This window comes from Sapajus apella, unplaced genomic scaffold (genome assembly GCF_009761245.1).
Source record: "Sapajus apella isolate SASKATOON/1434 unplaced genomic scaffold, GSC_monkey_1.0 scaffold14, whole genome shotgun sequence".
Taxonomy (NCBI): domain Eukaryota; kingdom Metazoa; phylum Chordata; class Mammalia; order Primates; family Cebidae; genus Sapajus; species Sapajus apella.
This window is the reverse complement of record NW_022436954.1, coordinates 1,651,534-1,663,221: the sequence shown is the minus strand read 5'-3', so window position 1 is coordinate 1,663,221 and position 11,688 is coordinate 1,651,534. Positions and strand designations below refer to the sequence as shown.

At 54.0% G+C, this 11,688-nt stretch overlaps 1 protein-coding gene across 1 annotated transcript; it reads right to left on the bottom strand.

The window, feature by feature from the left end:
• Positions 1-4,094: 4,094 nt before the first annotated feature.
• Positions 4,095-8,427, bottom strand: FGF4 (fibroblast growth factor 4). Its single transcript, XM_032282360.1, has 3 exons — positions 7,769-8,427; positions 7,087-7,190; positions 4,095-6,554 (listed from the first exon to the last, which is right to left on the bottom strand). Exons 1-3 carry the CDS (start codon positions 8,106-8,108, stop codon positions 6,378-6,380), a joined length of 621 nt encoding a protein of 206 aa, XP_032138251.1. The 5' UTR covers positions 8,109-8,427; the 3' UTR covers positions 4,095-6,377.
• Between the last annotated feature and the right edge of the window lie 3,261 nt (positions 8,428-11,688).

The following is an 11,688-nucleotide window of genomic DNA, read 5'->3' as shown; positions in this document are numbered from 1 at the left end:
AAAAAAAAAAAAAAAAAAAAAAAAAAAAAAATATATATATATATATATATGTATGTATATAGAATTTGAATGATGAATTGAGAACGCTTACAAATTATTCACGTTGAAGAAACACTGAGCTCATGAGCCCCTGATCTTATTTTAAAGTAGACCACAGTAAGCCAGAGCAGGCTGCATTTGAAGGGAACTGTCTATCCAAAGGGCTGTCTTTTTTTTTTGAGACTCAGTCTTGCTCTGTCGCCCAGGCCGGAGTGCATTGGCGCCATCTCAGCTCAATGCAACCTCCGCCTCCCGGGTTCCAGCAATTCTCCAGTCTCAGCCTCCTAAGTAGCTGGGACTACAGACACGTGCTACCACGCCTGGCTAATTTTTGTATTTTTAGTAGAGACGTGATTTCACCGTGTTGGCCTGGCTGGTCTAGAACTCTTGACCTCAAGTGATCGCCCACCTCAACCTTCCAAAGTGCTGTGATTACAGGCATGAGCCACCACACCCAACCCCCTAAAAAGCCATCTTCAGAAACAAGGCAAGTGGCCCTGGGCAGGTCCCACCAGACCAGCCTCTCAGGAGAAAACCCTGGCCACACCCTAAGGAAGGGCCTTTTCTTGGCATGACAGTGTCTCCGAATACTGAGCTAGAAAATCATCCCATTAACGGGAAGCTAGAGAAGCACTGGGACGTTAAGACTGTAATTAAGTCTTTTAAGGGAATAACAGCAATACAGTAGTCCCTCCTTATCCACAGGGGACAGGTGCCAAAACCCCCCTGGATACCTGAAACTGCACATGGTTCTGAGCCCCATACAGGCGTCCCTTCGGATCTGAAGGGACTACTTCCAGGACCTCCCTCGGATACCAAACTCTGGGGATGCTCGTGTCCCTGATATGAAGTGGCATTGGATTTGCAAATAACCTACGCATGCCGGTCCTCCCATGTCCTCTAAATCATCTCTAGATGATTAACAATAGCTCATAAAATGTAAATGCTAGCCAGGTGAGGTGGCTCAGCACTGTAATCCCAGCACTTTAGGAGGCCAAGGTGGGCGGATCACCTGAGGTCAGGAGTTCAAGATCAGCCTAACCAACATGGAGAAACCCTGTCTCTACTAAAAATACAAAGCCAGGCTTGGTGGCACATGCCTGTAGTCCCAACTACTCCAGAGGCAGCCTGGGCAACACGAGCGAAACTGTCTCAAAAACATGTAAATGCTATGTAAATAGTTGTTACACTGTGCTGTTTAGGGAATCATTACAAGAAAAAAATAACGTGTACATGTGCAGTACAGACCCAGCTTTTTTTCCAAACATTTTCTTCCTTCCTTCCTTCCGTCCTTCCTTCCTTCCTTCCTTCCTTCCTTCCTTCCTTCCTTCCTTCCTTCCTTCTCTCTCGCTGTCTCTCTCTCTCTGTCTCTCTTTCTCTCTTTCAAGATGGAGTCTTGCTGTGTCACCCAGGCTGGAGTGCGATGGTGCGATCTTGGCTCACTGCAACCTCCACCTCCTGTGTTCAAGTGATTCTTTTGCCTCAGCCTCCAGGGTAGCTGGGTCTACTACAGGCACCCACCACCAGGCCCAGCCAAATTTTGTATTTTTAGTAGAGAGGGGGTTTCGCCATGTTGTTCAGGCTGGTCTCAAACCCCTGACCTCAGGTGATCCGCCCACCTCAGCCTCCCAAAGTGCTAGAATTACAGGCATGAGCCACTGCGCCCGACCCTCCAAATGTTTTCAGTCTGCAGGATGCAAAACCCACAGATAAGAGTGCCAACTGTATACTTTTTTTTCTATACATACCAATAATGAAGTTTAGTTTCTAAATTAGGCGCAGTAATGAATGAGTGACTTTTTAATTTCTCTTGGGTCCTGTCCTTGACTCCCATCGTCCCTCTATGCTAGTAGCTGGGAAACCAAGATGAAAGCTCAGTGCCACGGAGAGACTTTGCCAATGAAGGGCAGACTTTCACCCCAGAAGCTGGATGAGCCATTCCTTGTTTGGCCAGGGCAGATGTGGGCAGAGGCCCGCAGAGTCTGCATGCATGAAAGGCTGCAGGTCCAGATGGCTGGATCTGGCAGGTTGCAGTCCCCTCCCCACCCCAGTGTGAATGGCCGAGGGTGGCAAAGTATCGCACTGTGGGCTTAAACGACAGCAATTGATTATCTCGCAGCGCTGGAGGCTACAAGTCCGAGGTCAAGGTGTCTGCAATGTTGGTGCCTTCCGAGGCTGGGAAGGAGCCCCTGTCCCGGGCCTCTCTCCTGGCTGTTGGGCATTTGCTGGCACCCCTCGGCAGTCCTTGGCTTGTGGAAGCATCACCCGTCTGCCTCCATCTTCACGCCACCTTCTCCTTGAGTCCCTTTACATGGCCTCCTTTGTAGAAGGGCACCAGTCATAGTGGATTAGGCCCCACCCCCATAGCCTCATTTTACCTTTATAAAGACCCTATTTCCAATGAACCCACATACTGAGGTCCTGGGGGTTAGGACTTCAATGTATCTTTTGGAGGAGGAGGACGTAATTCACCCTCTAACATCACCTACTTATTTTTTGTCATATCTAGATCACAGGTATCAAGAAATAAGGACAGAAAAGGGCTGGGCTCAGTGGCCTGCAGCTGTAATCTCAACACTTTGGGAGGCCGAGGTGGGGGGATCATTTGAACTCAGGAGTTCAAGGCCACCCTGGGCAATAAAGTGAAACCCCGTCTCTATAATAACATTTTCTTTTAAAAAAGGAAGAATATGATGCCTTGGAGAGCAAATTAAGTACAATTAAGGATCTTCCAACCCTGATGGCCTTTTTGCAAAGCAATTGGATATGTCTTACAGGGAGAGGGGGACCCCAGATTCTAGGTACATTAGGTCGGCATTGAGCTTTCTTAAATGCAATCTACTGCATTCATGAGTACTTCCTAGTTAAGTCTAGTCATGAATACACAGTGTGTATAACTAAACTCAAATTTTCACAAAACAGTTTGTACCTCTACTGCGATTGATACACTTAGATAATTTTGATTCTATAAGATTTAGTTCCATTTCCTTCTTATAAAAGACTAGCTGCTGACTGGGCATGGCGGTTCACGCCTGTAACCCCGGCACTTTAGGAGGCCCAGGCAGATGGATCACCTGAGGGCAGGAGTTCGAGACCAGCCTGGCCAACATAGTGAAAACCCGCCTCTACTAAAAATACAAAAATTAGCCAGGCATGGTGGCGGGCGCCATAATTCCAGCTACTCAGGAGGCTGAGGCAGAGGAATTGCTTGAGCTCAGGAGGTGGAGGCTGCAGTGAGCTGAGATCATGCCATTGCACTCCAGCCTGGGCAACAAGAGCAAGCAAGACTCCATCTCAAAATAAATAAGTAAAAATAAAAGACTAGCCAGGCGAGGTGGCTCACGCCTGTAATCCCAGCATTTTGGGAGGCCACGGCAGGAGAATCACAAGGTCAGGAGTTCGAGAATAGTCTGGCCAATATGGTGAAACTAGTCTCTACTAAAAATACAAAAATTTGCCAGGCATGGTGGCACACCCCTGTAGTCCCAGCTACTCAGGAGGCTGAGGCAGGAGAATTGCTTGAACCCGGGAGGCAGAGGTTGCAGTGAGCAGAGATCAGCCCACTGTGCTCTAGCATGGGTGACAGAGTGAGACTCCCTCTAAAAAAAATAAAATAAATAAAAATAAAAGACTAGCTGCAGTTCATTATATTGACTTTAATACCCATAGATGGTGTCTACTCAGATTTTGAATATTCTCAAGGCTGCCTTCTAAAGACCAGCCCTGGAGCTTCACTGCTTCCCCTAGGGAAGTGCAAATTGCTTTTGAGAACAGGAGGCCGATGGGAGGGGCACAGCGTCTGGGCTAGTTATGGTAGTGGGGGTGGCGTGAATTAGCCCCATCAGGAGAATGAGAATCAACTGCAAGACTCGGTGTCATGGCAAAACTTTGTGACACTTACACCCCCCAGGCTCCTGTTTTCAAGGCTGCATTTGTGTGGACACAGCTGGCTAAAATTTGTCTCTCCTGCCCCCATCCCCACCCCCAGCCATGGAGGCTCAGGCCTCAAATAGAAAGACCCCTGGAAGACAGGGGGAGGGAACCAGGTCTTGGCGTTTCAAGGCACATTTTTAATAGTTTTTAATTCCTTTTCCAATTGTGTACATCCAGTCCGGTGGCGTCTTTCTAAACACGATAAACACTTATCATGGCGGTCAGCATGGCAGTGTGCACAGCACATACGTCACAACGAGGGTCGGTCGCACCTGTATAAAACTACAGACTCTGAAAACAGTGGGACCTACAGGAACCTCGGATCCCCATCACAGCAATATGGAAACAATATTTGAAAGGTCCAGCTACGTCCCTACAGGCATCACATATGATTTGTTGAAGAACTATCTACAGAAGTGGTCAAGGGTGATCAAATGCTGCACCTAACACATGTTATTTCTGACAACCTGATTGGGCTCGGAGACAAGAAATTCCATAATAATTTAAGGCATTTAAGAAAATCATGGTTTGTTATTAGATGAAAACATTAAAATCTAGAAAGTCCTCAGCTATCCCTCCACACCCCTAATCCCACACAGCATGGAGACCTACAAAGGTCCTTTCCTCAACAGTACCGGAGTCTAGGGTGTGGTTTAAAAATTGAGAACATTTTATTACATTGTAGGAACAGCAGTTGAAGACGTATGGTCCTGTCTTGGTGGCTTTGCAAGTGTCTTCTTTCTTCCAGGCCTCGATTAAGAATAGTATTTTAAGTTGATGATTTGCATTCGAACAAAGCGTTTTCAAAAGGAATGTGAAAGGCAAAAACTCCGATCAGATTTTCCAGTCTTGCTGTCTGTAGACTCCCATAAAGTTAATTCGGGAGACAGTTCAGAAACATCCTAGGAGAGTATTAAAGTCTTGACGAAACATTCGGAGCATTTCTGGTAGCAAGCTAAGGTCATTTTGTATAAACTCTAAAGAGTCATTCATTAAAATTAAATGTTTGCCATCACCTCGGAACTGTTTTTAAACATCACCCACCCTGCCTCTTCCACGGTTGCTTCAACGACAGGGGTTACATTTGTAAAATATATAAAGAAAAATATAAGGTTACTTGGTGACCATACAGTGCACTGTAACAGCTGTCTGCAAATATTTTCACCATGATCACCCTTACTAAAAGTAAATCGCAGGGGAAGATAGCTCAACGTGACAAGGTTGGAATGGGACGCACCGACGCTATCTGCAATCTTTTTTGGCTACATATGGAAAAAAAAGCCACGTGGGATGGCAAACGCCTGCACGGGGTCTGAGCTTTCTGCAGGTTTCAGGGCTTGTGAGGTAGATGTCAAACGCACTGAAGCAGGGAATGCATCAGAAAGCAGCAGGCTCCTCCACGCAAACACTGCATCAAGTGTTTTGTACAATTACAAGGACATTTCACCTAAAAATAATAGCTAGCTGTAGCCCCAAGCTCCCTAAGCACAGGGAAGCCCATCTGGGGCGGGGATGGGGGTGGGGGTTTGTTTGTTTTAAAAAATATATTCTATCACACCATCAGAAGCATCTGCTATCACAGATTATTTTTCATCACTAGGGTTTTGTCTTGACTGCAAATACACCATCTTCTCCATTTCTAGCCTTCCAGTGGGATACCGATTCCTCTTCATGGAATTTATGAAATAGCTTCGTCTTTTCCCCAATGATCACAGCGACGGGGGCTGTCGCTGATCCAAAAAAGGCAAACAGGAGTTTATAAAGTTGTCCAGGGGTCTCTCCCATCTGGTAGATCAAGGAAGATTGACTACAGGAAAGTTCAAAGGTCAGTCTTGGCAGATCTAAAAACAGAGTGGCAGCAAGGACTTCGACAGCGCACTTTCTGTGCCCAAAGTAAACCGATATGTCCCGGTTAATAGCAACAGGGCACAAAGGGAGCAGCCTCTAAGGATACTAGCCGGGAGCCCCCTGAACTGGCTTCCCAAGCCTCGGGAAGGCCTTTCCGGACAGAGAGATGCTCCACACCATACTACAGGGGTTGACATCGGAATCCAACGTCACCTTATTGTAAAACACAGAGTAGCAGCACACTTCTGACAACTTTTTGACAAGTGAAAGAAATCCACTGGTAAGATTCTCCACTGTTGCACCAGAAAAGTCAGAGTTGGTTTTTTGCTTTTTGGTGATTTTTTTTTTTTGTCTTTTTTTCCCCCAGAAAATTACAAAACACACCCTCAGAACCATAAATAATTTGGTGGCAATATATACACATTTAAATAATTAATTTAAATATCTTACACCTACTCTTGCATTAAACTCTTCATCTGAAGAAAGTGCACCAAGGCGGCCCTCGGTGCTCCCCTCCCAGGGGCTTCCCGAGGCTGAGGCAGGGGTCTTCCGGAGGGTCACAGCCTGGGGAGGAAGTGGGTGACCTTATTGGTGGGTGACACGCGGTTCCCATTCTTGGTCTTCCCGTTCTTTCTCAGAGCGATGAACATGCTGGGGTACTTGTAGGACTCGTAGGCGTTGTAGTTGTTGGGGAGGAGAATCTCCTTGAACTTGCACTCACTGGTGAAGAAGGCCTGGAACAAAGAGGGCCGCGTCAGGGCTGGGCCACCTCTTGAGCAAGGTACCCAGCCTGGGGCCAGGGGTCAGAACCCCCTTCTGTCCCAGCCCCCACTCTGGGCTGAGATGTCTCTCCTAAGCACTTAGGGTGTCAAGACCCTCACAGGGTGAGAAGGGGACATGGCCAGCCCACAACAGCTGGTGCTCCCACCACCTGCCCTGCACCTAGCAGCCAGAGAATTCACCCTTTCTCAAGCCTAAAGCCGGCAGTTCCACCGCTGGGACCCAGCCCTCTGAACTAGAGAAAGGAAGGGCTCTCAAAAGCGTCCTTTCCTGGGGCTGAGAGGGGCTCACTCAGGGATGGCAGGAACCTCATCGTTACCGCCTTGGAGCTGCCTCCTTTGTCTGGGCAGGCCTGACAGTCCTGTGACCCGGTGACCCTGCCACCCCTCCAAGACCCAGGCACAGGTGGGGCTGGAGAAGCCAGGATCCCGCCAGCCATGTCCGCTGTTCCCAACGAGATGCCTGGCCAGACCCTGCGGTACTCACCGAGCCATAGAGCTTGCCCTTGCTGCTCATGGCCACGAAGAACCGGCTGGCCACGCCGAAGATGCTCACCACGCCCCGCTCCACGGGTGAGAGCTCCAGCAGGCCTGGGGGCGGGGCGCAGGTCATTGCGGGGCAGGTGACCCTTGGCCCACTCCGCCCCTCGCCCTGTTCGTCTCCGGGGACCCTATTTCTGGGGTGGTGGTGGAGATAAAGGGCCCAGGGTCCCTGGCGCAGGCCGCCCTCAAGGGCTACCGGGGCCCAAGCTTGCGCTAGCTCAGATTAGCTTGCCGGTGTAGGGGACCCCCGGCGGCCTCACCCAGTCCCGGACCTTCAGAGGCGAGCCAAGCCCGGCGGTCCCCCGGCCTGGCCCAGGCCGGGGCGCGTGTTTCCGGCCACCTATGGTTGCACCGCGCGCCCTGTCCCCACGGGCGAAAGCGCTGGAATTCGGCGCTGGGAGCCCGAGCTTCTGAAGGCAGGAGGCGGGGCCCGGCCTCAGGGGTTGCCCTGGGCTGCTGGAGCCAAGAGTGCCTGCTCGTCGGAAGGGACCCGAGCCTAAGTCCGCCCCGGCTCCCAGGGCCCTCAAGCAGGTGCCCGCCGGGGTCTCAGCGTGTGACCGAGCGCGTGGGCAGGGGAGGCCGTTGCCCCCAGCCCCCGCCCCTTCCCGCCCGGCCGCGCCACTCACTGTCGCGGGTGTCCGCGTGCGCGCCGCCGATGCGGCCGTCGCGGAGCACCTGGAGGTGGAAGCCGATGCCCACGTTGCAGTAGAGCCGCCGCAGCCGCTTGATGCCCAGCAGGTAGTCGCCGGCGCCGCTCTGGACGGCCGCCTCCTTGGGCTGCGATGCCACCGGCAGGCGCGTCAGGGAGCGCGCCAGCAGGCTCTCCCAGCTGCGCTCCAGCTCGGCCTCCAGCGTGCCGTTGGGTGCGGTGGGTGCGGCGGCGCCCCCTCGGCCCGCCCAGGGCCCCAGCAAGGCCAGCAGGACCGCGGGGAGCAGTGCCGCCGCGGCAGTCCCGGGCCCCGACATCCCGGCCCGAGGGCCGCGCGTCTGTCAGGCGGTCCGTGCGCCTGGGAAGCTGGGGGTCAGAGCTGCGTCTGGGGTGGCCCGCGGGAGCGCACGGCGGAGTTCGGGCTGGAGTGCGCAGCGGAGCAGGAGCGCAAGACGAGCGACTGGGCCCCCGGTCGCCGGGCGCTACCCCGGCTGCATGGAGCGGGGAACCGGGCGGAAAGCGCACGGCTGGAGCTGGGACCCTGCGGAGCAGTGCGCGCCTCCCTGCGCGCCGGGCCCGCCCGAGGCCGAGCTGCTATATATATAGCCCGGCGCCCCCTCCTACTCGCCTGCTCCCGCTGGGGGCCGTTCGCGTTCGCCTGGGCGCCCGGGGCGCTGTAGTGTTCGCGGCTAGTCGCAGGCCGCCTGCCAATCAGGACCGGGGGAGGGGAGGAGGCCGGGGACGAGCGCCGCGAGTGCCACCTGGAGGGACCCTGGCCCCCACCCTTGGCTCCGCCCGGCCCACGAACCTGTTCGTTCCGCCCCTCGCGGCTCCTACACTTCTGGCTTTTCAGCCCGTTTGCCTCTTGCACTTTGTCCCTGCCTGTCCCCTTCCCCGCCTCCCTCTCTGCTCCGGCCGCCTGGGCGCAGTCCTAACCCAGGCACCCTAAGCTCCGAGTGGACGCAGAAGTCAGCGGCTGTTGCCTGCCCTTCACCTTTCGGAGGCTCACGGGAACTTGGTTCCTCTGCTGGGTCCTTGAGGACCGGCCTGGGAAGGAAGGAGGGGTGGGTAAAAGCAGAAAGCGACACTGGGGCCTGGCTGGGCAAGGGAAGGCCCTGTGGCTACAGGCGGGAGGGAGGCCACCCCTACCCTCTACGTATTGGCCCTACAGGCGTGGCGCGTTTCGGGGCTGGAGTTCTGAATACCTGGTGGAGGTCCACCTGGGCCAAAGGACAAGGTGGCAGAGACCCACCCAGGGAGGCCTGGCCCTGCAACCCCCTCGCACACAACCCTGCTTGAAAGGACAGGTGGCAGGGCGCAGGGCCAGAGGGGATATTCACCATCCCCTGCTCCTTTGATTCGGCGGCAGAGATATGCATGCACCACAGCCAGAGCCCTCAGTCTAGCAGGGACCCAGCCAGGCCTCTGGAAGGCTCCCCTCTCCCCCTCATGGTTCCACCTCCCACTGTGCCCATTATGGCCTGATGGGGCGCGGCCCAGCTAGATGCAGGCCCACCTAGGTGTGAAAAGCCCTGTTCTTTGTGGTTCCTGACGAGCTGGCCCTCCCTGCAGGCCCGCCTAGCCACAGCTGCAGGGGGTTTGGTGCCTATGCCACCCCTCCTACTGCCAGCACCTGTGACCAGAGATGGCCACAGACCACCTCTGCCCCCTCCACCTCCACCCCATCTGCACATCCAGAGCCCTGGGACCCCTCCAGAGGTCTGCTGAGGTTTGTTCGTGCCCCTGGAGGGGACCTGGGAGGCTTGAGGGCTCTACCCGAAGGTGCAGATGGGGGGCATTTGGGGGTCATCAAGTGGCTTTGGCAGGACCAGGGCCTCAGCTCAGGATCTCTCGAGAGGCTCTTTGCTCCTCCTTGGGCCTGCAGACTGCCTGGGCAGCACCACCCAGACCGGGCCTTCCTGGGCTCCAGCTCACAGCTGCAAGGTGCAACCTGGCTGCCTCTGGGCCCCTGGGCTCCCAGATGAGCCTGCAGAGCTGGTGCCAAGAAGACATCCCTGGCCTGGGTGCAGGGTGCAGGGGATCTGGAGCCCACCCCTCACTTGCTGTGTGGTCTTTTCATCTCTGAGTCCCTGACTCCCCATTTGCAAAAAGGCACGGGAGGTGGGCTTTCCTCCCTTGGCCTGGGTCCACCTGAACACGCCCTCTGGGGAAGTGAGACGCAGGCCTGGAGACCCACCTGTGCCAGCTGACCTGAGCAGAGGGCCTCTGATGTCTTCCTCCAGCTTTTGATAGGATGCAGCCCCTTTCTTCCCAGGACTCCCACAGCAAGCTCAGTTTAGGGCTCCCCAAGGACCCCTCCCTGTCTCTCTTATTTGCTGTGAGTTCAGCAAAGGACGCTGCAGGCGGCTGACTTATCTCGCAGAACTGCAGGCACACCCACACAGGATAGATGCTCTTGGTGACTAGAGGGCTAACAGGCAGCAGGGCTTTTAGGAGTTGGGAATTCCCAGCAGAACTGATCTGGAATCTGGCTTCCACCTTGCCACTGGGGGTCCCTGAGCACACTGCCAACCTCTGCAGGCCCTGGCCTCCTCCACTGTCTGACGGAGACAACAGAGGCACAGGTAAGGATGAACTGCGGGTGAAGGATGCTCCAGGAAGCACTTGCTGATCTGCATCTGACCCCCTTCCGTGCCCCTGGCCCTTGACCCGGCTTCCCACCTGCTTCCCTTCTGCTCCTGCGTTCCCCCTACACTGACCACGTCATCTCCCCCGCTTCCCACTGGACGTCCCCTGGCCCCAGACCTTCCTGCCAGAGACTCCTCCCATTCAGGTTTGCCCTCAAAGAGTAGCTGCTCGGGGATGCGTTCTGGGTCCCCCACCGCATCTTTCTGGTTGGAGCTTCTTTGAGCTCTTAAAGAACCTTCTGCACTTGTTCGCTGCCCCTCCACCGCATTTAGATTGTCACCTCTATGGGGCAAGCCCGTATTTGTGTTGTTGACAGTTGTACCTCCAGTGCTGGGCACACAGTAGGTGCTCAATAGGTGTTTGTAAATGGCTGGCTAAGTGCACTGGGTGCTCTTCCATCAGCAGTCCTCTCTGCAAGCTGCCCCGCCCAATCTGCCACTGCGCATGGGGCGGACAGACAGAGGTACCTGCAAAGGCCTCAGACCCAGCCGCCGGGTCCCCATAGGAAGCTCTGCGCTGGCTTTTTCTTTTTAATTTTTATTTTTTTGAAACAGAGTCTCCCACTGTCACCTGGGCTGGAGTGCAGTGGTGGGATTTTGGCTCACTGCAACCTCTGCCTCCCTGGTTCAAGTGATTGTCCTGCCTCAGCCTCCCAAGTGGCTGGGATTACAGGCGCCTGCCACCAAGCCCGGCTAATTTTTTTGTGTTTTATGTAGGGTTTCACTATGTTGGCCAAGCTGGTCTTGAACTCCTAACCTTGTGATCCAGCTGCGTCGGCCTCCCAAAGTGCTGGGATTACAGGTGTGAGCCACTGCACCTGGACCCTCACTTAGCTTGGCCCCAAAGTTCTGCTGTGCTACACCCCAGGAAGCCCACTCTGCCAAATCCTGGAAGTTTGAGGAAGGCTTGGGGCCATATTGGGCTTCCTGCTGGGTTAAAGTTTAGGCTGTCTCCCTGTTAGTTGTATATATAACCTTACACTGTCTCACTTCTTAGCATTCTCAGTTTTCCCATCTGTAAAATGGGCATCGGCTGATGCAGCCTTAGTAAGACAGCGCCTGAACCCAGGAAGAGGCTGAGCAAAGTGAGCTGTTTAGACTGCAAGCCCCTTGGGGATGGTTTGGACTGGGCCTGGTTAACAGTAAATGCTGGGAATTTGTGAAATAAACAAAGCCATGTCTTTATCCGATGGAAGCCTCCCTATTCATCATCAGCTACTGGAGGGGCACTCACTGAGAGAGGAGCAGA